Consider the following 24,676-nt stretch of genomic DNA (forward strand, 5'->3'; position numbering starts at 1 on the left):
CCCCAGCCCCCCACGGCCCCCACGGCCCCCCCGGCCCGCACAGACCTCATCCTGCAGATGAAGGAGCGCCGCGAGCCCATGCACATCCTCATGGACGACTGCTGCCCCTCCTTCTTCACCGTCCCCGTCTTCAGGTCCAGGATCCGGCCTAAGCGAGACAGGGACGCGGGCGTAAGCCTCCGCCCCGGCGAGGGCGCAGCGGGGGGCTGCCTCCCGCCGCTCTGCGAACGGGGCGCACGGGCCGCACAGACCGCCCTGGGACCCCCAGCGTTCTGTGCCGGGATCGCGCGGAGCCACGAGCCCTCCGATTCGGAGCGCGTGTCCTCCGAGGGCCGTCTACACCTGCTGCCGGTGCCACCACCGGGTCATTCCAACGTGCCTTCTCCCCGCCACTTCAGACACGTTTGCCAGGGTCCCTGCTGCCCCGGCAGCCGCTGCCCGTGGCCTCCGGTCCTCTCCTTCCGGCCCTCGCCCCCGGGACCCCAGCGGGGCCGGCGTCTCTCCCGCCACCCTGCACCCCTGCCAGCTTCACCCACGGCCCAGATGACCGCCTCTGCACCCCGCCTCCAGCACCAGCCCCTCCGACCCCCGCCCCAGCCCGAGGCCACCACCCCCTCCCTCCTCCCCAACGCCAGCAAACGCACCACCAGAGGGAAAATCCCGGTCAGAACTGCAGAAGCCATGTGGGAGCCTTTCCCCACCTCCCCCTGCACCCCCATCTGTCTCTCCATCTCCTCCCCCCGCACCCCCACCCGCCTTCCCTCAACTGAGACTCGCTGGCTCCCAGCTTCCAGCATCCTGTCTGTCGGGGCACCCGTCCCACGGCCCCAGCTGTGTAGACCGCACACACCTGACTGCCAGCCGGACTCCAAACTGCCCCGCCCCCCGCAGGCCCCGTCTGGGTCACCGGCGCCACCCCGACCCGGCCGCTCAAGCCGCATGGCCAGGGCGGGGGGCACGGACCTTGCTTTCGACCCCGCCTCCTCCGGGTGCGCTACCCCACGCGTCCGCGGCCCGGCGTCTTCCCCTGTAAAAGGAGGCGCGGAGGAGCCTGGCCCTCCAACAGCTGGGGTGACCCCACGGGCCAACGGCTGAGTGTGGCTCGGCGTTAAATACAGAATAGGGAACGCGCTGGCGTTCCCAGCCGCCTGCCTGGCGCTCGCCCCTGGCCTGTGCCCTTCCAGCGCGTGTGTCCCGACGCCCTGAGCTCCCTGCTCCCCGGCCGGCCTGGCCGCACCCCGCACCAGCCTCCACTGCAAACACAGAACGGCCTGGCCCTATACTCGCGGAGCCGGCCCTCAGCTTTGCTGCCCTGTGCTCGCTCTGTCTGCTCGTCCGTTTCCGCGGAAGGGAGGCCTGAGACCTCGCGCTCAGGAGGATGGTGATCACGTGTGGCCCGCACCCGCGAGGCACACGCTAGGCGTGAGGTTCCTGGCAGACTCCACGTCCCACCCCCGGGAAACCTTTCATGCTCCCCGCTACTGACCCCCGGTAAAGTCCGAGTCCTGCAGCCCTCTGTGAAGCGGCCCCCGCATCTGGCCTCTGCTGGCCTCTCGGGCTGCACCTGCCGGACCCCTGTGTGCCCTCCCCCCATCGCCCCAATCCCGCCCCGGCTCAGAGCAACTCACCGTCCCCGTCTGTCCCCACGCGCTGCTCCGGGTCCTGAGGCTCTGGCCTCCCCCCAGCCCCTCGTTCCCTCTGCCCAATGATCTCCCATTTGTAACAACTTACCCTGGGGGGCACCTTGCCATCATTTAATACATATTTACTAATTGCCTCCAACATGCTAGGCACCAACATAAGCACAGAGTCAGACAGACAGAAGCCATTATAATCTAGAAAGTAAACACAGCAAAATCAAAGAGAATAGAACGGAGGGAAGGGACGATTGTCAGATGGGGATAAATGCTACAAACAAAAAGGAAGCAGAGTTAAGTGTAAAAGCGTGACCAGAGCCCCGCCCCTTTGCAATAAATAGCTGAATGGGTTTCTATCTCTTAGAATCAAAGGGACCTTGAAGAAGACCCCTTGGAGCGGGCTCACTGCTCCGGACAGAGAGCGTGTATAGCACAGGGTGGTCACCTCCCGTCCCCCCAGCACCTGGGGGCCCTGTCTCCCCGGACCAGAGCCAGCTGGTACTTGGGGCCGGACCAGGTGCCCCCCCACCGTCCCCAGCACCCCGAGGCGGCAGGGACACTCCAGCCTCTGCTTCCCAGGGGACCAGCTCTGCAGGGTGAAGGGCCCCGTGCGGACACCAGCAATCCGGTCGAGCTCACACAGCCCTGCACCTGCGGGCAGGACGTGTCCTCCAGAATTCGGCCCCATCGAGAGGCCCGCCCCCCAGGCTGCTAGGAGCCCCTGGAGTCTGGGGGGGGGGCCGGGTTTGACACCTGTCTGTCTCACTCACAGACTGTTTCTTTTTGGGACTGTTTTCGGTGTAAATTGTCACTTGCTTTATCATCAACCAAATGGCAACGGTTTCAGCCGTGAGCCAGGCCAGCACGAGTGTCTGTCAAATTCCAGAGCGCGCTCTGAAAATAAATCACAGCTGCGGAACACATGAGCCGTGCAGTGTGAGGAAATGAAAAAACACATTTCCATGATCTGCTGTCATGACCCCAGGAGACAACTGCTCCCACGTTTATTTCTCTGTGCTTCTCTCCAGTTTCCTCGGCACAGTGAGCCCCCTTCCGGGCCCCGCGGGAGGAAAGCGAGCTTCACTTTATACAGTGGGTGTTCCTGCAAGGCTGTCTGTAAAACGGGATTTTTGACAAATTTGGAGGCAGCAGAGACGTATGGAGGCAAATGGCTCCTCAGAGCACAAACCAGGTGGAGGCAGAACCCTTCCAGAGGCCAACCGGCTCCTGGGGCCGGAGGACCCACCCCACAAAGCTGTTGCTGGGTAGGCCCACCACGGACCACGGCCTGCCCCGTGGCCGCCTCTCATCTCGGCACCCCTCACCCATGCCCTGTGTCCCGCTCCCCTCCCAGCCTCTCCTCCACAGTGCCCTCCCGAATGCCCACTCTGTAACAGGCAAACCCCTACATCGTCAGGGCCGTACGGAAGTGATGACCCCCGTGGGGTGAGTCCATCCTCAGGGCAAGCAGGGCCCACGTGACTCTGCGGCCAGGTTGCGAAGAGGCCCCAGCAACCTCCCACCACCGGCAGCTGCGGGAGCACATGCTTTTCTAGATTCGGGGCACAAAGGAGAACAATTCTGGAGTTGACAGCATAGCCCGTTCCAGAAGGAGGCAGCAGGGACCGCAGGTGGGGCTGTGGGGCACGCGCAGGGGGAGGCGGGATCAGACGCACCCGCTCTGAAGGTTACGTGAAGATCTGAAGACTTACACGTGGGAGGTCAGTCAATCCCCTTTAAGAACGAGAGCGTCAGTGCCTGGCAGCCCCATGTGGCCTCCCTGGGAGCCCCAAGGTGACAGTGTCGGGGGCGGGGAGCCTCTCCCGGTCAGCCCAACCCCTGCCTCCTGGCTTTCTCTGAGGAAGAGGGCATTCTGGGAGGTTCTAGAATACAGCTCAGACCACTAACTCAGGCTAAAAGGTTGAAGGACGACTTGTTTTCCTCTTAAAATGCTTTTACTCTAAATCTAAAGTGGCCTCTTGGAAAAATCAAATACACACATACCACAGCAAAAACCCCAATCTTCCTGGAAAACATGATTAATGTTTGGGCCTATTTCCATGAAACTTTTTGTGTGCATGTCTGCTCTTCCTTTTAATTACTTGAGGCTCCATGGCCTTTACTTTTCCACCTCTGTCACAACATAAACTCCTAAAAACGTAAGCAGAAATGTTATTTGAAAGGCCCTACAGCATCATTTTGAGTAGACGGTTTCCGATCGGACACGATGGGATTCCCAGGTTTCCCACGTGCCAATAATGCTGTTGCCAGTGACTGGGAAGAAACAGTTACCCACTCCACGTCAGGACAGGTTCCCGAGAATGGTGTTCCCGCCCGCAATGACAATGGGCTGTCCAAACAACACCCGGTCTAGTCTAGGCTCTGAGCACACCGCGGACCGTGAAACGGACAGAAATTACAGCACATCTCGGGCTTTTTAATGATGATTTTTCAAAGTCTAAACCATAAAGACTTTAGAACAGGACTTGGCAACGGTGATACTTGACCCCAAAGGGGCTCACTATCTGTTATTTAAATATTTACTGGATCTGGGGCGCCTGGGTGGCTCAGTCGGTTAAGCATCTGACGTCGGCTCACGGTTCATGGATTCGAGCCCCACGTCTGGCTCTGTGTTGGCAGCTCGGAGCCTGGAGCTGCTTCAGATTCTGTGTCTCCCTCCACCACCCCCCCCCGCCCCCCGCCCCACTCATGCTCTGTCTCTGTCTCTCAACAATGAGTAAACGTTAAAATAAATAAATAAATAAATAAATACGTACTGGACCATGGCCACAGCCATCCATGGCTGCTCTCACGCTACAGTGCCAGACCAGAGTGCTTGTGAAAGACACCGCTAGACTCACACCAACTACCTGATCCTCGACAAAAACCATTTGCCAGCTCCTACTTTGGAAGAATGATCACGGACTCCAATGACAGAGCACCGCTCTCCCCAGGCAAAGGGTCCTTCTGTAATGGTTTCTTTCCAGTGAGCTAAGTTTTAAGTATTATTTAGATCAGCAGTAGCGTTGTAAAAATAACAACAAACAGCAGAATCAGAAGTTTGTCTTGGACAGGATCACAAAAGAAGGTTCTGTGCTCATAAAGCGGCTCCCCAGGCTCCCACAGAAATACAAATAGAAATTGGACTAACTGCATCAAAAGAATCCTTAAGAAAACTGGAAACATCTTATCTTGGTTTAAAGAGAAGAAAAACCAAGATAGCAAAGGAGGAAAACAAGGGGAAATTGTTGGGAACAAAGGCAAAGCGATGGCCCCAGACGGACACTATTTGATGTTGTTCCAAGGACGTGTGGCCTCCGGGAAGGGGGACCGGAGGCCGGACGGGACTTTGCTGTGCCAGTGGCAGCGTGTCCTTCCTTGTTCGCAACGGCTGTGCCGGCCACGTCAGCAGCCGCGCGCACAAGCCCCCCCCCCCCCGGGAGTCCCAGCAGCGCCCGCGGCGTCTGCTCGGGAACGAACCCCAGGGCGCCAGCCGTGTGGACGGAGCCTCCCGCTCCCCGCGCGGTTCCCTTCCCTCCGGTCCTCTTCCTGGTTCTCAGGCCCCCGAGCGCAGCACTTGCAGCCCCCACGGCCCCAGCCTCACGGAGGACCGGCCCCGCGCCCCGGAACGGCCCAGAGAGCAGCGACCGCACTGCTTGGCGAGAGCGGCGGCGCGGCGTCCGAGTCTTCGGGGCCAACAGACCCTGCCTTTGAACACCTGCCTCCGTCTCCGGCGACCAAACAGCCCAGACGGATGCCACCTTCTGCGGCCTTGACAGAAGGGGAAGGAAAGGGACGAAGTGTTACCGAGGCTTTTCCTAAGGGCCGGGCACGGTGGAGCATTTGTGCGTGCGAGCCCTGGACACCCGCTCCACAGCCCAGGAGCCGGCTCACAGCGATGCCCACGGGCGGGGGAAGGGCGCCGGGAGGGGCCGGCCCCGGGGGAGTCCTGTCTGTGCCGCCCGCACGTCCAGGAACTACTGGCAATAGTAGGAAGCAGACTGACTTAAGGGAGGCGCCGTTGTTGTTCCTAAATTCCCCGTGAGCAGCTCGGCCCCTCACGGGGCCCCGGGCACAGACTCCCCACCACCCCCTGCTCGCGGGACCCAGCCGCGTGGTCCCCGAGGCAAAGTGAGGCCCAGAGACACCAGACGACTCAGCCAAGACTGGCCTCCTCGTCGGGATCTGAGAAGAGCGCCCGCTGCCCAGGCCGACGCTGCCCGGGGACTTCCTGTCCCCGCACAGTTACTAGGAGAGTGTCGCTTTCAGTCTCCAGGTGCGCGGGGTTGGACGATGGCCCCTCTTCACGAGGCAACAGCAGAGGGAACCGGAGCGAGACTGGGTCCCACCCCGCGACTGCTGGGCAGTTCGGCTGGACTCGAGGCCACCCAGCCCTCCTGCCGGTCACTCGGGCCCCTCTGCTTCTTCTACACAAGTGCCCCTCTCGTCCTCGGCGGGGGGGCCAGTTCTCCCAAAGCCCCTCGGAGGGCCTGGTGTGTCAGCAGCGGTCCCTGGTTCAGCCGGACAGGCTCACAAGGGAACAGGCTCACTGCAGTCTGGGGGCCCGGGGGGGGGGGGGTAACGCCCAGCTGGAGTCAGAGACCCCATTTGCTGGCCAGCCCTCATGCTGCCTGGCCCGGGCCACGGCGGGCTGACCTGACGCAGACCCGCACACCGGGAGGTGGGCACAAAGGTGAGGTCACAGGATGAAACACAGTCCAGAGAGCCTCCGTCTTCAGTTCTTGCTCTGGAAAGGAAGCCTCTCTGCTCCCCACGTCCCCCGTCGAGAACACACGCTACGTCCAGTCACGTGATGGCGACACGGGCTGTGAGCTGCTCAGGCAGGGGCCCTGCCCCTCTCCGGGAAGCCCCCACGGCCCAGGGAAGCGGCAGCCCTCAGCGGAATGGCACCCGTATCTGTCTCTACTGCCGTGAGGCTCGTTACCGCAAACCCAGATGCTTAAAACAACAGCCACGTATTCGCCCACGGTTCTCGGGTCCAAGTCCCAGGTCGGCTGGACTGGGTTCTCCGCTCAGGGCCCCGCGAGGCCAAGATCCGGGTGCCAGCTGAGCTGGCACTTATCCGGCGTTCTGGAGAGGGACCCCAGTCTGGGCTTGCTCACGTTCCTGGTGGATTCGGTTCCTTGCAGCTGTGGGACCAAGGGGCCCGATTCCCGGCCGGCCTTCAAGAGGGTCCCTCTCAGGAGGCCACCCACAGGCCGCCGGGCTCAGCCGCCTCCACGTTCAGAGCCAGCAACGGTTCCCGGAGCCCTTTCTGTGCTTGGAGCCCCTGACCCGGCCTTCTGTCCCCAGCCCCACTGAATTTTTCCTTCTCTAACAGCTCACCTGACTGGATCAGACCTACTCGGATCATCTCCATTTCTGAAGGTCCACTGACCCGGGGCTTGACTTGCTGCAGTCAAATCCCTTCCCAGCAGAAGCCGGAGGCACCACTGGCCGAACAACCAGGAGCTGGGGGCCTTGAGGAGCCTGTGAACGTGCCTCTGCCGTGACCCTCAACAGGGCCACCTGGGGGCACATGGAGATGCCCAGCCCGGGGCCGTCTCTGTTCCCGGAGTCGGTGACCCTGGAGGTCAACAACAGGCACCCGCCTCAGGAGCACCGATGGGGGGGGGGCTGGCGGGCAGGATGTTCTCAGGCCCCTCAGCAGCCCCACCCCGTGGTTGTTCAGTCCAACACGCATCTAGGTTCCCAGGCAGGGAAGGCTACGGGTGCCGCGCTGGCCCGTCCACAACCATCCAGCCACTAGGGACACGGGCACCGGAGACCGGAAGGGGCTTTGGTAAGAGGGGACACGTGGTTGAAGAGCGGCATCTGAGGGCACCCCCTCCCCCAGCTTGAGCTGCAGGCTGAGCCGCACTCCCCTCCCCCACCAGACCCTGGCAGGGCCCGAGCGGGGAGGGAGCAGGGGGCGGCATGTGCTGCCTTCCGGCAGACGCGGACCACAGAAGACAGCCCCGCCACCGGGTGAAGGCGACGGACCACACAGGGCAGCAGACTGCCTCCTCCGAGACCGTACTGTCACGGGAGGGCACGTGGGGGTTGTGGGGACGGGGGTCCGAGAACAGGCCGAAGTCCGTGCAGCTGGAGCTCAGCCCGAGAGGGGCCGCCCAGAAGGGCTGGGCTGGCGGGGCCGCGGGGCAGCCGTGCCGTCAGGGCGCCCGCGGTCGTTCCCCAAGAGGCTGGACGGCCAGGGACTCCTGACCTTCAGGAAATGTGCTTCTGAGCCCCAGGCGTCCCTGGCATTGGTGACAGTGCATCGTGAGGGTGCCTTGCTTCACGAGGGCCACCCCACACCGCAAACGCAGAACCGTCTGGAAATTTGGATGGCTTGTATTTTAAATATGAGACTGTCAATAATTTAGATTTTAGAAGCAAACGCTTGTAAGACTAGCATTAATACTTGATGCCGCCCGTCTCTGAGAGAGGGAGAGAGAGACGCCCGGCCTCAGGGACGGAGCGTCCCAGCCAGTCCGCAGGGAGGGACGCTGGGAGGCACGACCATGTTCACGGAGGACGGCCCGCGAGGGAAGCGTTTCCAGGGAGCAGGACAGGCCCGCGGGAACCAGCCCTCCTCTGGGTTAGGACTTAGCTCACGGCCACGGGACAGCAACGAAGCACAAAGGGACCCACGACTAGGGCTGGTGACAGGGGCTGAGGCCCCTCAGACGCTCACAGGAAGCCCTTCTGCCCGGGGGTCTGACTGTGCGTCAACCCCCTCTCTGTCCCCGAGCCTGCCATCTGGGGAAGGCTGTAAGGAGCTGCTGGCTGGCCAAGGGGCGGGCGGCCCGCCATCGTGCACAGAGCGTCACAGAGGTGACGTCCCATGCAGTGACAAGGGCAGGATGAACACAGGGCGAGGCAGAGACCCTCGGTGGGGGACGGCCACACCACCTCTGCCACGGACCAGCTTCCCACGGCCTCCCAACAGCCCCCCGCTCGGAACTTTCCCCAGTGGCCACATTCCAGGCCTGACGCCAACCACCGGAGCTCCACTGTTCATTCCAAACCCACACTGCCCCCGGGGCCACCCTCGTCCCCCCGCCAGCCCCAGCTGGTACCTCTCCTGCTATTTAATCTGCGGACAACGGTGCAAATGCCCCGTCCTGTTTAGAATACGCTGGGCGCGCTGTAAAGAAACACATTCCTCTCGGGGTATCATGCTCCAAAAATGCCAGCAATGCAGGCCTGGGGCTTTCCTTGGAATGGTAAAAGATGAAGCCTCCTCCCTCCCTGGCTGTGGAAAGGCCGCCTGGGTGGGGGAGGGGCCGAGGCTGACACGTCGTGTTCCAGAAGGCAGTTCCAGGTCACGCCTTGCCTTCCCTGCAAATTGCTAATGAAATTATCAAAAAATACAAAAACAGCCACAAGAATCTGCATCCATGCAGAAAACCAGTGTAAAGGGCCTTGAACAGACACACGGAGGGGCTCTTGCCGGAACGGGGCTCGTAGGAAGGGATGGGGGCGAACGGGAGCCGCCTTGTGGTTCCACAAATACCAAGGAAGGGACTGTCTGGGAAGGAGATAACAGGTTCCCGTAAGGGGAGCCTCCAAACCCCAGGAGCAGAAAGACCAGGGAGTCGGGAAGCACAGGAGCCCCTGGGGCCTGGGCTGGGGGGCGGGGCCTGGGCTGGGGGCGGGGCCACAGCTCTCGGGTCACCTGAACTCCCAGCAGCCAGCCTGCCTGGTGAAGAGGAGGAAGGAGGAAGGCTGCTGGGGAAGGGGGAATAAGGCGGGGAAGGGCACAGGGATGCCCCCCACCCCGGCCTTGGCCTCGGGTGGCCACCCCCAGCGCACACCACCCTGGCCCGCGGCAGCCACCTAGCTCCACCCCGACAACCCAGCCCCAATCTAGAAAAATTAAGTTTCAAAGAAATACACTGACCCAGACAATTGGAGCTCTTCACACACATTAGGAACAGAGAAAGAAGAAAAAGGTGATGAAGGGGAAGGTAAGCCTAACGCAGAGAGAGATTCAATACACAGCAAGAAGGACAGGACCTGAAAAATTGGAGCAAATACCACCCCCCCCCCAAAGAAACACAGTCCAGGGACGCGGGCCCCATCGAGACACCCAATCTTGGTGGTGTGCGCAGGGTCCTTCTTAAACAGAAGAGAATGACCTGAGACCAGGAAAGATTGCTTTTAGGTGAAAAACATGACTTCAGGACAGAAGCCCAAATGAGAGTCGCTCAGTCATGAAACTAGAAGCAGCTCTGAGAAATCGTCCCGGAGTCGGAGAAGGAGGAGAGAGGAGGGCAGTGTGATGGGTGAACAGCCAACACTGGAGAGAAAGGCAGGAGAAAAGGAGCCACAGAAAGGAGCCCAGAGCGAGGGACACAGGGGACACAGTACAGGGACTTGACTTCTAGTCCCGACAGAGCACCTTCCCTCTGAAACAATCAAGCAATCGACCAAACATTTAGAACAACAGTGCTCAAAACATTGGATGTCGGGCAGCAAAGGACGGTGACCCATGAGAGAGGGTAACCAGGTGAGGCGAGGCCATGGGTCCCCCACGGGACCCCTGGAGGGCACCCCAAGCTGCCGCTCAGGGGACGGGGCCCGACTGAGCCAGCTGAGTGGAGGGTGTGCACCTGGGAGACAGGACGGAGAAGCAGGGCGGGAGGTGCCCGCAGGGGACCCCAGAGCTCTGCAGGGTCCCCTGGAGCCAGCACCAGGCTACCGACGGGCTCATGCATGTGAGGAACCACCTGAGGTCTAGGAAAGCGCCCACGGGAAGGTTAGAAGGAAGAGCAAAAAACTGAATTCTGGACACGAAACCCCAACTGTCTCCGATGGAACATACACAAGATGGGATTAAAGGCAGATGAGATGTTTTGGAAAAAGAGATTAGTGAACTAATCAGAGTTAGTTCAAAACACAGAGCAAAAAGAAGTATTTAAAGTGAAATACACAGAGATCAAAAGGATTTAAGGAAATGAAAAGAGCATCCGTGAACCGTGGGAGAGCTCTCTCCATCTAATATGTGTGTAGCTGGTGCCCGAGAAACAGGAGGGAAAGATGGGAACAGAGAAAAAAATGCGTGCAGAACGAAAAGCTGATACTTCTTATAAATATGATGAAAACCGTAAGCCCAAAGATGAAAGTAACTAAATGGACACCAAGTACAATAAACATGAGGAAGCCATACGAGGCAAGCTGTAATCCCACGTTCAACACCAGTTCCAAAGAGAAAAACCTTAAAGCCAGCCGGATAAAAAGAGGTATTTTGTACTGGGGACAGAGATGAGAACAACACGGAGTTTCTCGCATGAGTCAACACCAAGGAGAAGACAGTGGATTCAAAATAGCAGAGAAAACCACAGGCCCACACCCCTCACAAACACCCCTGCAAGAATCCTGACACAGAACGTTAGCTGGTCAAATCCAACAACATCCCTTTCCAAGTGCGGTTTATCTCAGGAACGAAAGGTCGGCTTCACTTTAAAAAACTCAAACCATGTAATTCACCATAAGAACAAACTAAAAGAGAAATACCACATTGTCATCACAGTCGATGCCACCAAGATACCTGACAAAATCCAACATCCATTCCTAATAAAACACTAAGCAAACTTTGACCAGAAGGGAACTTACTTAAGCTGATAATGTATGACTATAAAAAACATAAGCTGGCTTAACACCTTAAGGATGAAAGACTGGGGGCGCCTGGGCGGCTCGGTGGGTTAGCCACCGGCTGACACGGCTCAGGTCGTGATCTCACAGCTCGTGGGCTCAAGCCCCACGTCGGGCTCTGTGCGGACAGCTCAGAGCCTGGAACCTGCTATGGATGCCGTGTCTCCCTCTTCTCTGTCCCTCTCCTGCTCACACTCTGTATCTCTCTCAAAATTAACAAAATAATCCTTAAAACATTTTTTAAAAAGGACGAGAGACTGAATTCTTTGTGTAATCAAGAAAAAGACAACGACGTCTGCTCTCACCACTTCTGTTCCACGTTAGACTCTGTGTGTGATAAAGGTCTGAGACAGTGCAAGCAGGCAAGAAGAAAGACTTCTATTTCCATATTCTACCAGTGAACTAGAAACTTAAATAAAAAATACCGTCCCCGTCGGCATACGAAGTACAAAATGCTTCCAGATAAATGTGACGGATGTGAGAGCCATACACTGACGACGCCAAAATAACACTCGAGGAAATTAACAGAGAACCACGCTAACAGAGGGACACTGAGTGCGTGGGTCCGAAGACTCACTACCAGACTGATGTGTAGACGCGAGGTCACCCCAACCAAACTCCCACCGGATCGGGCAAGCGGATTCCATCGCTCACGCACAGGACCTGGGAGCCAAAATAACCCTGGAAAGGAAGGAGAGTAGACTGACTAACAGGACCCGATCTCACAGGAAGCCGCAGGAAGCCGGACGCCGCAGAACTGGTTACAAACAACGGGACCAGCCGGCCAGCTCAGGGTCCAGACACAGACCCGTCCACATGGAGACAAGTGACTTTCGGCTGAGGAGCAAGGACGCCCCGCTGATGGACGGACGTCCTTTCCAACGAAGGTGCCGGGACGGTCAGACATCCACACGCCCAAACCAAACCAAACCAAAGGCTGGTCTTGAGGATTAATAAGAAACAGTTGGGAAGTGACTTCTGTAGTGTGTAAACGCTTGTTCCCTTTCTTCTTGGATTCCCAAAACAAAAACAAAACAACCAAAAACCCACAACAACACTATTTTGTCCGTGGCACCAGAGAAGTCTTTATGCATAAAGATGCAAATCAGATCCCGTGGCATCCTTTGAGGTGCCTCTACTCAGGCTCTGACTAAATTCGGGGTGCCGTGTGGTCCTCCGTGGCTGTTACCAGCCTGGCCTCCCCTTCATCACAGGCCAAGGTCCTGGTCACCTCCCCAGCCTTCCCTGCCACAGGGCCTTTGCACGTATCACCCCCGAGGCTAGGAAAGTTCTCGATGCCCCCAGGCACTACAAATCGCTCATCTGGATCCACACCCTTCTAACCCGTATGACCATCACCTGTTCAGAGAGCCTTTACCCGGTTCCCCCACCACTTCCAACATAGAATTAGGGTTCCCTGCCGCTGTGCTCAAAGCCTCTTGACACCACGCCCTGAGCACATCACTACTTTAGCCCTGGGTTCACTGTACTGCGGGCCGTCTTGTGTGTGCTCTCCCCCAGCCATACCCACGGCTCCACCACGTGTCAGGCATGGGGACATGTGTCCCAACAAGCAACACTGAGATGAGATCAAGACTGGATGTGCCCCCATAAGCGCTTGCCGCTTCGTCCCCTTCGTCCAGAGACCCGATGGTCAAGCCCTGGGAGCCGGCAGTCCTGAGAGGAGGGCCCGTGGGGGGTCCTGCCCCAGCCCCCAAGCCTCCGCTGCTCCCGTGGGCGAGCCCAGGGGTCACGTGGACCGTCCTTCAGGGCTACCACGGCCACCGCTGACCCCAGCCCGTCCCCTGGGCCCTCGTACCCACGTGACTGGCACAGCGCCGCCCCAGCTGCCTACGGCGCTTCAGCCCACGGCTCACTCGGGCACCTTCTTGTGAAGCCACCGGCCTGAGGCCGCCTGGGAGTGCGGCCACCCCTCCAGGCCAGCTCTCCTGCCTCCCGTGGGACAGACTATGCATCCTTCCCTCCCACGCTCCGTGGCAACAGCCTGAGGCCAGACCTTCGTGAGCCGCGCCTTGGCCGGGCCCTCCTCCCTCCCGCACTTCTCCTCCTACAGCCCCCCCCCCCCAAGGGCTCTCTCCCCCCGAGCGTGTGCGCAGACCCCCGTCCAGGCTTGCCGTCTAGGGACTCGACCGGAGACAGAGGCTGCCTGCACAAGGAACGCACTGACGGAGATCCTGGCGCAGCGTCTGGGGGCCGTCCAGCCTCACGCCGACCCCGAGGGGACCCAGGCTCCCAGGGAGAAAGCCTGCCTTCTTTACGACCGCCTAGGTGGTCTGGGGTAAAACCGGGACCCAAACGCATGGCAGCTCTGGTTCCCAGGCCCTGCTGCCGCCGGGGCACAGGTGAGTTTGCACGTGTGCACGCTGTGAGGTGCCTGCAGACGCCCAGTCCCTCCCACAGCATCAGCCGGGCTGCGGAGCCCAGAGGAGGGGTGACCGAGGGGGCTTCGAGCTGAGCACGAGCCTATCATTCCACGGCAGCCAGGGCTGCCTCCTGACACGGCCACGGGGGCTCGGGCACGGCACATTCCACCCGGGGCCACGTGGGCACTTCCGTGGCCCCGAGAAGAGCTGGCCTGTGGGGGCTCTGAGGTCCCCACAGCACGGAGCTCTTCTGATTCTAGGCCCTCGGAACGTGTGCACTCGATTCAAGGTTAAAGAATGACATTGTAAATAGCTCATTTGAGACTAATTTATGTCATCACCAGAAAGGGGAAAACTGAAACCCGTCTGTCGGTGGATCGCTGCCTGAGTAAACGGCTGGCAGGCGAGGCCCTGCGTTGGTGCATAAGAAAAGAATCTACAAAAATAAAAGGAAAAGTGAATGCAGATGTTTGCCTCAATTAGCTTCTACTGAGAGAGCAATAAACAGGAAAGATCGCTGCTGTACGTGCATTTTTATTTAACCGTTTGTTGGTGTGAGTCATGACAGCTCAGAGGGAAACGTGTCTCTTTTTTTGGTGAAACTAAAGGAAACTATTTTAATTCTCTTGATCCTGCTGGAGTTTGTGCAACTCAGTTATTTTTAACCAAAGCATCACAAAATAGGGCGTCACGTGAGAATATTAGTAAAACCTGCATCGTCCATGAGCAAGCAATCCGAAATGAAATCTCCACATTTGTCCTAAAGTAACTGGAAATAGTTCTATCTGCCTAGAACGATAAGACTCACAGTTATTTTTGTTAGTTTCCTGTTATGGGTGGGGGGGTGGATCTTTGTCTATTTACTTGTTGAGCCTCCCAGGAGGACAAACTAGGACAAAAGATTCTTGGTTACAAATTCCAGGCTCACCAGGGGGTTTCAGGGCTCCTGAGGCTGGTTTTCAACTGTGTTGCTAACTGATGACGTTGTTAACATTTTGTTTCTTTTTTATTTTGATCTTGCAGAAATGTCTGTCCTGCTAAAGAACAGATGGGGCTGTATTCTTCCATTTTATGGGGTTTTTCCCCATGGGGGACACGCTGGGTTGCAAGAGTTCTCAACGTTACAGATGCCTGGCCTTTACCACAACAGGGTCAAAGGCAGAGAAATGGGTTGGATCACAGGAAGCTTGAAATGAGCCAGCAAACTTCCGATGTGCACGGAACTGAGGACCTGTTTTAGGGGCTGGGAGTTTAAAACACTAACAGAGCTGCTGTACTGCAAGCACTACTGCCACGTTCCTTGTTTCCGGAAAAGCCCGCTGCAGAAACGGGAATGGAGGGAACAGATCTGGAAGTGGCCCGCAGCGTCACAAAGGGACGCAGCAACGGTTCGCCCAGGCGGTGACATCTCCGCGTGGCTTTAGAGCAAGATGGAGGGTTCCCAACCCAAGTCCCATGCACACGCGTTTATAGGGGTGGGAAATACGGACGGGGGCCCGTTCGAGAGAACTTAACCTCGTCGCTCCTTTATCAGGACCGACTCCCTGCTCCTGGGACCCGGCAGGTGCCTCTCCGCCCCGGGGGACCACGCGCCCCCCGAGCCCTTTCTCCTGCAGCTTCCTGACTGAGCACAGCACAGCTCGCCTCACCCACGTGCGGGGCGCAGGGAACACGGGCCTCACAGCCGCGGTGGCCTCCCCGCCAGCCCCTGCATGAAGGAGGCTGCGCACACCCGTCACTTCTGCAGACGCGTGCTCCAGGGCGAATGGAAAAGCCCCACAAAGCCCAGCACGCTGGGTTTCCGACCCCCTTCCCGAACGGGCTGTTACTCTGCACCACACAGGGTAGCTGCCCAGGCGTGGGAGGCAAGGACAGGAAGAGAAAGGAGTCTGGGCCCGGTGATGGGGACGGGGTGCCACACCAGGGCGTCAGCGTCCAGCTACAAGGGACACCTCGGGACACCCAGACACAGGGCCGGGCACCAGCCGGCCGACGTCTGCTACACCCCGAAACTACTCTGTCCCCTGAAGACCGGCAGAGCCGGCCTGGGCGGGCCAGGTCCTTGTGACCGCGGAATACGTCCCCGGCTGGAGGCCACCCGCTGTCCACCGCCTGCCCCCGCCTCAGGCATGCCCGCACCCCGCCTGCCTCCTGTGGACGTGCCCTCAGCTGGCTGCGGCCACCTCCCACCTTGCTCTGGCCCTGCTTCTGTCCACGAAGACAGAGCCAAGTGCAGTCCGGCCCGAGGCAGGACCCGGGCATCAGACACCGAGTCGAGTCGGAAGGCAGGCAGGCGGGGGGCTGGAGGCAGGAGAAGCCAGAAGAGGAGCGCTTCTGGGAGATTCGAGGCCCAGGGCGGGTGGGTGGCCGCTCCAGGCCCCGCAGCTCCGGGAGGCACGGAGAAGCAGGGAGAAAGCGTGCTGTCTGCGCCCCTCGGGCCGCCTACCCCACCGGCCGGGGAGGAGCAGCGTCCGCAGGTGCAGCTGGAGGGGGGGGGCGGGGGCGGGAGACCCAGGCGGAGGTGACACGACGCAGGTCGCCCTCCATGACGCCCGAACAGGGAGCAGCAGGTGCAAGGGCAGGGAGGGGCCCGGCGACCTGCTCCTGGCGGCTCGCGGTGCGCCCAGCAACACGGAGCGCGGCCTGCAGCCTCGTGGGTCTGCGAAAACGGGCGGATGCGCCCACAGGGACCCGGCGGCTAAGGCAAACGCGTCTGCGGAGGGGGTGGGTTTGGCAGCCGGACGGGACACAGCAAGCTGGGGCCACGGGGGTGCCTCCCGCCCGCCCGCTAAACTCATTACAGCAGCAGAAGTGGGTCAGTGACAACGTGGGACAGCGAGAAAGGTCCCCAAGGGCCCCGACGATCGGCTTTCTTAACGTGGTTTGGGTGGAGAAAACCACAGCGAGCGGCTGTGCTCCCGCAGAGCCATCCACACCCGCCATCAGGGCCACACGCGCCCGACATCGCTGCACAGACGCGGAACCTGCGGACGTGGCCTCACGCAGAAACGGGTGAACTGATGCTGGACTAGATTAGGGACGGGCGCTCACGAGAAGGGGGAAGTCTGGACACAGAGACACGGGGACCGTGCGGCGTGACTGAGGCAGAGATGCAGGGAGGTCCACAGCGGGGGAGGCTCAGGACCGCGGCCGCCAGCAGAGGCCCGGGAGGAGGCCCGGGGCCGTGTCTCCCGCGGAGCCCACAGAAGGGCCCGGCGCGCTGACCTCTGACCCCGGGTCTCCCGCCTCCAGAACCGTGAGAAAGCACATCCGTGGGGTCTCAGCTGCCCGGTTTGTGCGGACGGCAGACCGACAGCGCCCACCCTGCCCCCGTGGCCTCCCCTGCGCACCGTCAGCACCCCCGCCTCGTCCCCCAGCTGGCCTGGCCCCCCCCACCACGCGCTCCCTGCTCCGCCCTCGGATCACGGGACTGCTCTGCACAAACACCTGTGGCGGCCTGGTGCTTCCTGCCCTGGGGACCGGCATCCACTGCCCCCCCTCCTCCCCGGACCCCCGGGCCGCACGCGCTCCCTAGAGCCCTCCCCAACCCCCCAGACAAGCCTGATCCATATTATTCGTTCTCAACACTCCGTGAGCTTTTCTTGCTTAACACTCATCCTGAAGTGCGATGTGCGTTCTGTGTGGTCTCTTCTCTGGTGTCTGTCTCCACCGCTAACCCGTGACCCCGAGAGCCGGTCGGCGTCCGTGTCGCTGCTCAGTGCATCCCTTGCACGCGGCACGGTGCTGCACAAGGGCTGTCAGCGCGCCGGACAGAAGTGCTGGGTGGACAGACGGACGGATGTGCGCACACGTGCATCAATGAAAAGAACAAAAACAGTAAGCGCACGCGCACTCCCCGCCTCCTCCTGAACGTGTGATGTTCCAGACACGGCGGGGGGGGGGGGGGGGGGGGGGGGGGGGGGGGGGGGGGGGCGTCCCAGGATAACTGGCCAACACGGAGAGAGCGCAAGTCCTCCATCTTCCCTTGGCTGCAGTGCCGGACACTGAGGCACGTTTGAGAAGTGTAGGGACACAAGCCAGAGCAGGGCAGACACTCCGGAAGATTCCCAGAGTTTAAATATAATTTTCAATTATTAAAAGGTGAACGAGAGCTCCAGCGTTCTCAATCCCTCCCCTCTGCACCTCCCCGCGGTCACTGTCCCCTCGGTGCCGCCCGGTAGGGGGTAGGTCTACGCCGCTGCGTTCACAGGTGAGGAGACAGAGACCCAGGGAGTCAAGTCCTCACCCAAAGTCAGGGGCCGTGAACCGTGACTGGCACCAGCCAATCCTCCCGTCCACTGCCCCGCAGCTGCCTCCCCTGCACCCGAGCGCACCCCAGCCTCACCCTGGGGCCGCCCTGGAGCGCGCGGCGGGGACGCGGCCCTGCAGCCGGGCCCGCGATGGGTGCACAGCCCCTCTGCTCCCAGCAGCGCCCAGCAGCCCGAGCCGCAGATCTGTCCAGATTCACGAAATATCTTTCGACACAAAGTAGGAGAGAAAACACGAGCGATCGAGCACGCTGGGTACGCGGCGAAGCAAACAGAGGCCGTACAAATATTTAAGCTTCGGGGAAAGAACTGAGCTGCACCAAAGGCACATCTGGGATAACAGCTCCGAGGCGGCTGCGGTTTCCGGCGGCAACATCGCTGAGAAGGGACGAAAAATAACCAGCCTGCGGTTCCCAGCCTCCCTCTCACCTGCCTGCACAGGCCTCTTCCGGGCCCGGCGAGCTGACCGCACCACTGGAGTCTAAGTCAAATAAACACGCTCTTCTCACCACAAAAACGCTTTATTTCTCTTTCGAACACAGAAACTCAATAACACTACTAATAGCTGACTCAGATAAAATCAGGAATTTTTCTTTTTTCTTTTTTTGCCACGTTTATTCATTACCCTAATAAGGCAAGAAACGGGCTGCTGAGCTGTGTGTGGATTTCGGGTCTTGGCTCCGGTCCAAGGGTGAAGCTGGTGTCATGGAGAAAATAAGCCGTGTGTTTGCAAGTGTGGTTTTAATGAACTTTCCTTTGTGACTGACACGTGGGAAGAGACCGTCTTTTTCCAGAACGGACACGGCAGGGGTGGGCTTCATAGTCGCAGACCCCCGTGAGGCCAAGGAGCTGAGCTCCCTGCACGAGGGGCCGCACCGCAGGGCCGAGGGCCACGGCCTTATCCTCACTGTCTTCTGCAGAGCCTTCCAGACGATGCGCAGCTGCCTTGCACGGCTGAGGCCAAATGCTGACAGCCGCCGGCCACTTTCCCGGGCACGACCTGGACATGAGCGCCATGCTTGGTGGCATCACGCGGAAGTGGCCTGGGTCGTCCGGGACACCAGAGTGGCGCGCCCTCAGGTCCCTGCTCTCTTCCCGCCTGCGGCAGCGGGGGGTGCCTAACAGGGCAGCCCCTCCTGACCCCGGAGCCCAGGCTGTGTGGGGGGACTTGCAGAGTGATGTCCGGGGGCTGCTGCGGGCCTGTCACTGCGTCCCCGGGCAGGTGGGGGGGGCAAACCCCAGAGCCTGGTACCTCCCGGCTCTGCCCAGAGACCCGGTCCGGCCGAGACCTCCCGCAGCTGTAGGACCCCCCCCCTCCCCCGCCCCAGCCACATCCTGCTGACGTTTTCAGCACAGGGCTTCTCAGACATTCTGTGCACACACATCCCTTGGGGATCTGATGAAAATGCAGGTGCTGAGTCAGCCCCTCACGGGGGCTGTGAATCTGCATGCCTACGAGGCTCCCAGGAAGTGCAGGTGCCGCAGGCCCACAGAGCACAGCTCAGATCCCACCCGGCTTTCTGTCCATGCTGATCAACACGGGCCTTGAGGGTCACAGCGAACAGGACGGCCCCCGCCTTTCCGAGGAGGAGGGTTACAGTCAGATGAAACAACCCAACAAGGTCAAATGGACGTGGACCTGACCCAGGGGCGTGGTGTCGCAGCCCCGAACCAGTGGCCTCAACCCGCAGGCAGGCAGCCGGAGCCGCTGGGAGGGGCTGGGGGTGCGCACTCCCGGCCCACCCAGCTCCGCCTCGGGGTCCTTCCCTGACAGGTCCCCAGGTGACGCTCAGGCAGCGACACCAGAGGCCACACAGTGAGAAGCACCACCCGAGATCACGCAGGACCCAGAGGCCCAGGGAGGAGCACTCTGCCTGGACGGCCACACCGAGGCTGCCGAGGCTTCTTGCTCCCGGATGTCTCCACAGATGAGCTCCACGCTGCAGCACCTGCCCGGCCTAGGCTGCGTGGCCCCCGGACCCTCTCCGTGACTCCAGGCATCTGGTTCCTCACCCGTGATCTGGGGTCCACCCCCCCCCCCCCCCCCCCCGCACAGGCCTGTACATCGCAACCACCCAGGGAGCTTTCACGAAATAATTGTCCCCAAATCCGGGCAGGTACGTCTGACACATGTCCCCACGGGATGAGTTCTCATGTGCAGCCCGGCTGAGGGCCACTGAAGGGGTAAGAAAAAAAGGTGCCACAAAAACGTAACAGTTCATTACAACAGTACTAGCTCGCCGTGAAAGCACAATGCGCCCAGTGTGTCATAGACTCTTCGCTCCCGGACAGGCACACACCATCCGGAACGTCTCATGCAAACAGGCGGAGAGGTCGATGACCCAACACGGGTCCCTGGCGGCCTGCTCTCCCGAGCTGCTATCTGGGCCCAGACGAGCGCCGGCCAAATCCGGTGAGCCACGGCTGGAAGCATCTCTGGGCCGCAGCGGGGCTCCCGGGGGACGGGGATGCTTAATCGCAGCTGCTGGCGACTGGTGGCTCTCCTGTACAAGGGGCTTTCCGGCCACGGCGCTCAGGGACCCTCGGGGCCCGCGCTCCCCCTGGATTATCCCAACAGCTAGAAACGGGGTCCATTCATTCAGCAGCAGCTGGGAACTCCTGTCTGTAACGGGGGAGGGCAGGCGTGCCTCACAGGCCCTTTCCACGCTGTGCACAGCTATCTGCTGAACAGGTGAGCAGAGGGTTGACTGAAGCAGCAATTGGATGAAGAAAGGGCTCAGGGCAGGAGGCAGGAGGCGGGAGAATTCATTCTGCTTTGGCTCACATCTGTCTCCACCACCGCACTGTGCTAACTGTATTGAACCAAAATGACCCGGTTCTCTGGACAAAGGAAGAATGAAGCAGACTGAGGGGATGGGCCGTGCCACCCTCACTCTGTCAGGGCCACAGGCTACCCGCGTCCACACCCACGTGTGGGGCAGCTGGGCCCTTCCTACATGGCACAGTACCTGACCTCACTGATGAGACGTCTCCACCTTCTGGTCCCCAGGATCAAGGTCACCAGAGTTTAGCAGCCACGGGAGAGGGGTGGTACTTGGGGAAGGCCACGGACACAGAGAAGAACTGGCTCCCTCTGTGCTCCCTCAGGTGGGCAGGCGGCTCCCCGTGCTGCCGGCCACTCAACCCCAGCCCCTGGGGCTCCAGGATCACCTGGAAACCCTGGGCCTCTCCTCTGCCCCCCTCCCGCCCCGTGGAGTGTGGGCCGTGGCTTGGGTCACTCTGATGTCCACTGGAAATATCTGAAGCACGTCCCACACCCGCGAACTTTCATCTGACCCCTTCCTCGTCCACACCCGCCATGAGCTTCACCTCTGACGCAAGCCTGTCCCCAGATCCCCAGAACCCTGCGTGCCGAGGAGGGTGTGCCCCATCCGTCCCCGTGAGAGCAGCCTCTACCTCACACAGCCCAGCTCTCCTGGGCCGCCTGCACAAACCTCCCTCCTTACAGCGACGGTGCTCGCCTTCCCAAGGGGATCACCCCTCCCTGACCGACCGGCCTCGCCCCCGGGCTGAGGCTCCCTGGCCCCTGGAAGTGGGCAGCACGGGTCCTGGGCAGCCTGTGGGGACGCCTGAAGAGGCCATTTCTGCTGGTGCGGCTGCACGGGTCCACGAAGCCCACGGCTGCTGACGCACACCCCCGTTACACGAGGAGAGCCGGCCGGAGGGTGCGCCCTGCGCAGGAGCAGTCCCCTCCCGGGTCCCGTGTACACCTCAAAGAACTCAAGATACGACCTGAAGGGGTGTCTGCCGCCACGTTCACTGCAGCCTGAGTCACAACAGCCAAAATACGGAAGCAATGCCGAGGCCCGCTGACAGACAAACGGACACGGAGGTGGTACACATGTACACTGAGGTATCGTTCAGCCTAAAACGGGGGAGGGGGGGGGCGTGGACCTTATCACTGCAGCACTCTGGATGGATGGATGTACTGAGAGGCCAGCGTGCTAAGTGACACGGGCCCGTCACGGGACGGCCAGTGCGCGGCTCCCCTTCCGTGAGAAAAATCTACCACAGGGGTCAACTCAGAAGCAGAGAACACAATGGTGATTTGAGATGGGACCTGGGGCTTAATGGGTACAAAGTTTCAATCACCTGGTGTGAACGAGCTCTGGAGTGAGCTGGGCAACCCTGCGTCTGTAGTTAATACAGAGAGCACGCTTTAAAATTTTTATTTTATTTTTTATTTTATGGGTGGGGTGGGGAGAACCAGAGACAGAGAGACAGAGAGACAGAATCCCAAGCAGGTTCCGCGCTGTCAGCGCAGAGCCCCACGCAGGGCGCGATCCCACAACTGTGACATCATGACCTGAGCGGAAATCACAAGTTGGAGGCTCAACTGACTGAGCCCCCCAGTCGCCACCAGAGGTGGGTGCTTTAAAACGTGTTAAGAGGGTAAGTGTGTCCAGTGCTCCTACAAAGACAGAAAGAGAAGAAAGAGAAAACAGCCACAAAGGAGCACGAAGTTTCTCGAGGTGAGGGACATGCTCAGTTCCCTGACGATGGTAACAGCATCACAGGGCACACGCGTTCGGCCAGACTCAGCGAAACACTTCCTCTGTGCCCGCCTGCCCGTGAGTGGGGCACCCACAGAAGTAGCACTGGGAGATGGAGAACAAGATGCCGAGGAAGCCTCGTTACCTGGCGTAGTCAGTTAGGCTATATAAACTCGGCGCGAACAGCACTTAGCGAGCACTGAACCGCTGCTCCCGAGGGAAGCCGATCCCTGCACACAGCATCTGGTCATCGGGGATTGGGAGCCATGTCCCACGCATTTCTGCTCAAAGACGCCTCTTCTGTACTGTTGACTCGGCAACCCTGAACGGCCGGCCACCAGCCCCGTGACTCGCGCCCGCAAGAAGCTGATCGAACCCGCAAGTCTGTCGCCTGTAAGGCATGTGGCAGCCGGCCCTCAGGAACGCCGGCCAGCACACCAGCCTGTGCTCCAGGCTCCTCATCCACAGCAGGATCCCTGGCAAAAAGCACAAAAATGCAAAACAAAACCCAACAAGGCTCAAAACAGCCTCTAAGAAAAACATGCGCTCCCAGCGAAAAAGGCCTGGAGGAAAGGGCAGCCATCATCTCGTCCAACCCGAGCAAGACACGTGTGCGCCAGCGACTCAGATTTTCACCCTCTGGCCATGTCTGCGTCTGCCTGCAAACGCGTTTTGGGGCCACAACTAAGTGTTGCCAACAGGCGAATCTGCAAGTAGAAATCCTGACTAACGGGGGAGGAGCGCACCTCCGCTTTGGGTGTCTGATCACTGTCTGCGCCTGAGGCCAGTGGGCCCCTTCCAGTCGGGAGCGATTCAGTCCCTGCAGAGCCACTCTTCTGTAAGCGTAGAGGTCTCCGGGAGGCAGGCACCACCGCCTCCTGACCAGCCTCTAGAACCTTCTAGAATCCTGAGCCCTGCACAATCATGCAAAGGGAGAGTCCAGTCCTCCCCAGGCATTGGTTGTAGGGGAAGCTTCCGGGGCTGCGTGCAGTTACTCAGCTTGATATGACTGGACCCTTTCACCTTCCTGCCAAGGTTAAGTCCTTGGGAAGAGAGGGGCTCTTAGGCGCCACAGCCAGGCCAGCTTGGCCATGCCTACCTCGGCCCACCGCCCGTCCAAGCCCTGGGGAAGGGGCATGCTTCCCCGAGGCTCCTGAGTGTGCGGGGCGGCGCCGGCCCGAGAGCAGCCCATGGGGTGGGTGGGGCACCACGGGGCCTGTGGCCTTGGTTACAGCCTCTGTCCCTGTCCTCGGCTCCCCCCACTTCTGGGCGCTGCCTTAGATCCCACGTGCGGTGCCCTGACGAGAGCGGAAGCTGGGAGCTCCCTGGCAAGGAAGGGACAAGGGTCAGAGAAGAAAGGAGACTCACGGAGGAGACCCAGCACGGGGCCCCCGCTGCCCATCCGGCACCTTCTCTGCAGGAGACGTAGCGGCTGCAGGGGGAGGCCTCCACATTCTCTCCGCCTGGATGGGGCCCACGCGGCCGCGGGACGCCTCCCACGAGGCCTTGTCACCACCCCCGCAGCCGGGGCAAGGTGGCTCCAGCCGCATCTCCACCGCAGTCACTGAGACTCTGGGGTCCCCGCCAGCGAGGGGGGCCGCGGCCCACCGTCCCAGGTGATGTGCCCCCCACATGGCTGAGCCCCCCACTCCAGCCCCAGTGACCTGCCTGGCCCCCTGACCCCCACCGGAGGCTGCACCTGAAACGAAGGGACAGGAGAGCTTGAGACCCCAGCCCAGTGACCAGAGGCGGCAAGTCTTGCCTGAGTTACGTGTCCGCCTCACTCCGGTGAGTCAGCTAGACCCGTGGCCAGAGCCTGACCTAACCCCTGACCATCACCCCCCCACCACCCGCCCCAGGCGGGGCTCCTGGCTGGGCTTCAGAAAGCCACATCCTGTGGTCAAAGCCAGAAGTCTGGGGAAAGACAGACGGCTCTTTCCGGAAAAGGTGATTCCAGCCGTCAACAGCTCCTGGTTGATTTACTCTCCTTCTCGCGTCCCTCGGGAGCGTAGAGCTTCGTGAAGCGCTTCCTCGGGATCTCTGTATGGAGCTCTCTAATTTCGCTCAAGGTTGGGACAGGTGAGCGTGGCTTTCTGACTCCGCTTTAGCCTCACTTCGCGACCTGTGCGTGGAGCTCCGACAGGCCAGGCGTCACCGTTATGGGACACGTGGAGGCGAGTGCCGCACACACCCCGACCCACACACTAGTCCAC

General features: G+C 60.3%; 1 protein-coding gene across 10 annotated transcripts in view; it reads right to left on the reverse strand.

Moving 5' to 3' along the window:
- ARNT2 (aryl hydrocarbon receptor nuclear translocator 2) overlaps positions 1-24,676 on the reverse strand; it is a 134,771-nt gene that overhangs the window by 63,989 nt on the left and 46,106 nt on the right. For all 10 annotated transcript variants that reach the window (XR_005532765.1, XM_039257567.1, XM_039257553.1 and 7 more), the window contains exon 6: positions 46-148. Coding sequence is in view for 9 of the 10 variants with exons in the window: in XM_039257567.1 (XP_039113498.1) it covers positions 46-148 (103 nt within the window). In the remaining variant the exon portion in view is untranslated. The remainder of the gene's footprint in view (positions 1-45; positions 149-24,676) is intronic.

Source organism: Hyaena hyaena, unplaced genomic scaffold (genome assembly GCF_003009895.1).
Source record: "Hyaena hyaena isolate Hyena2069 unplaced genomic scaffold, ASM300989v1 scaffold_13, whole genome shotgun sequence".
NCBI classification, from domain to species: Eukaryota; Metazoa; Chordata; class Mammalia; order Carnivora; family Hyaenidae; genus Hyaena; species Hyaena hyaena.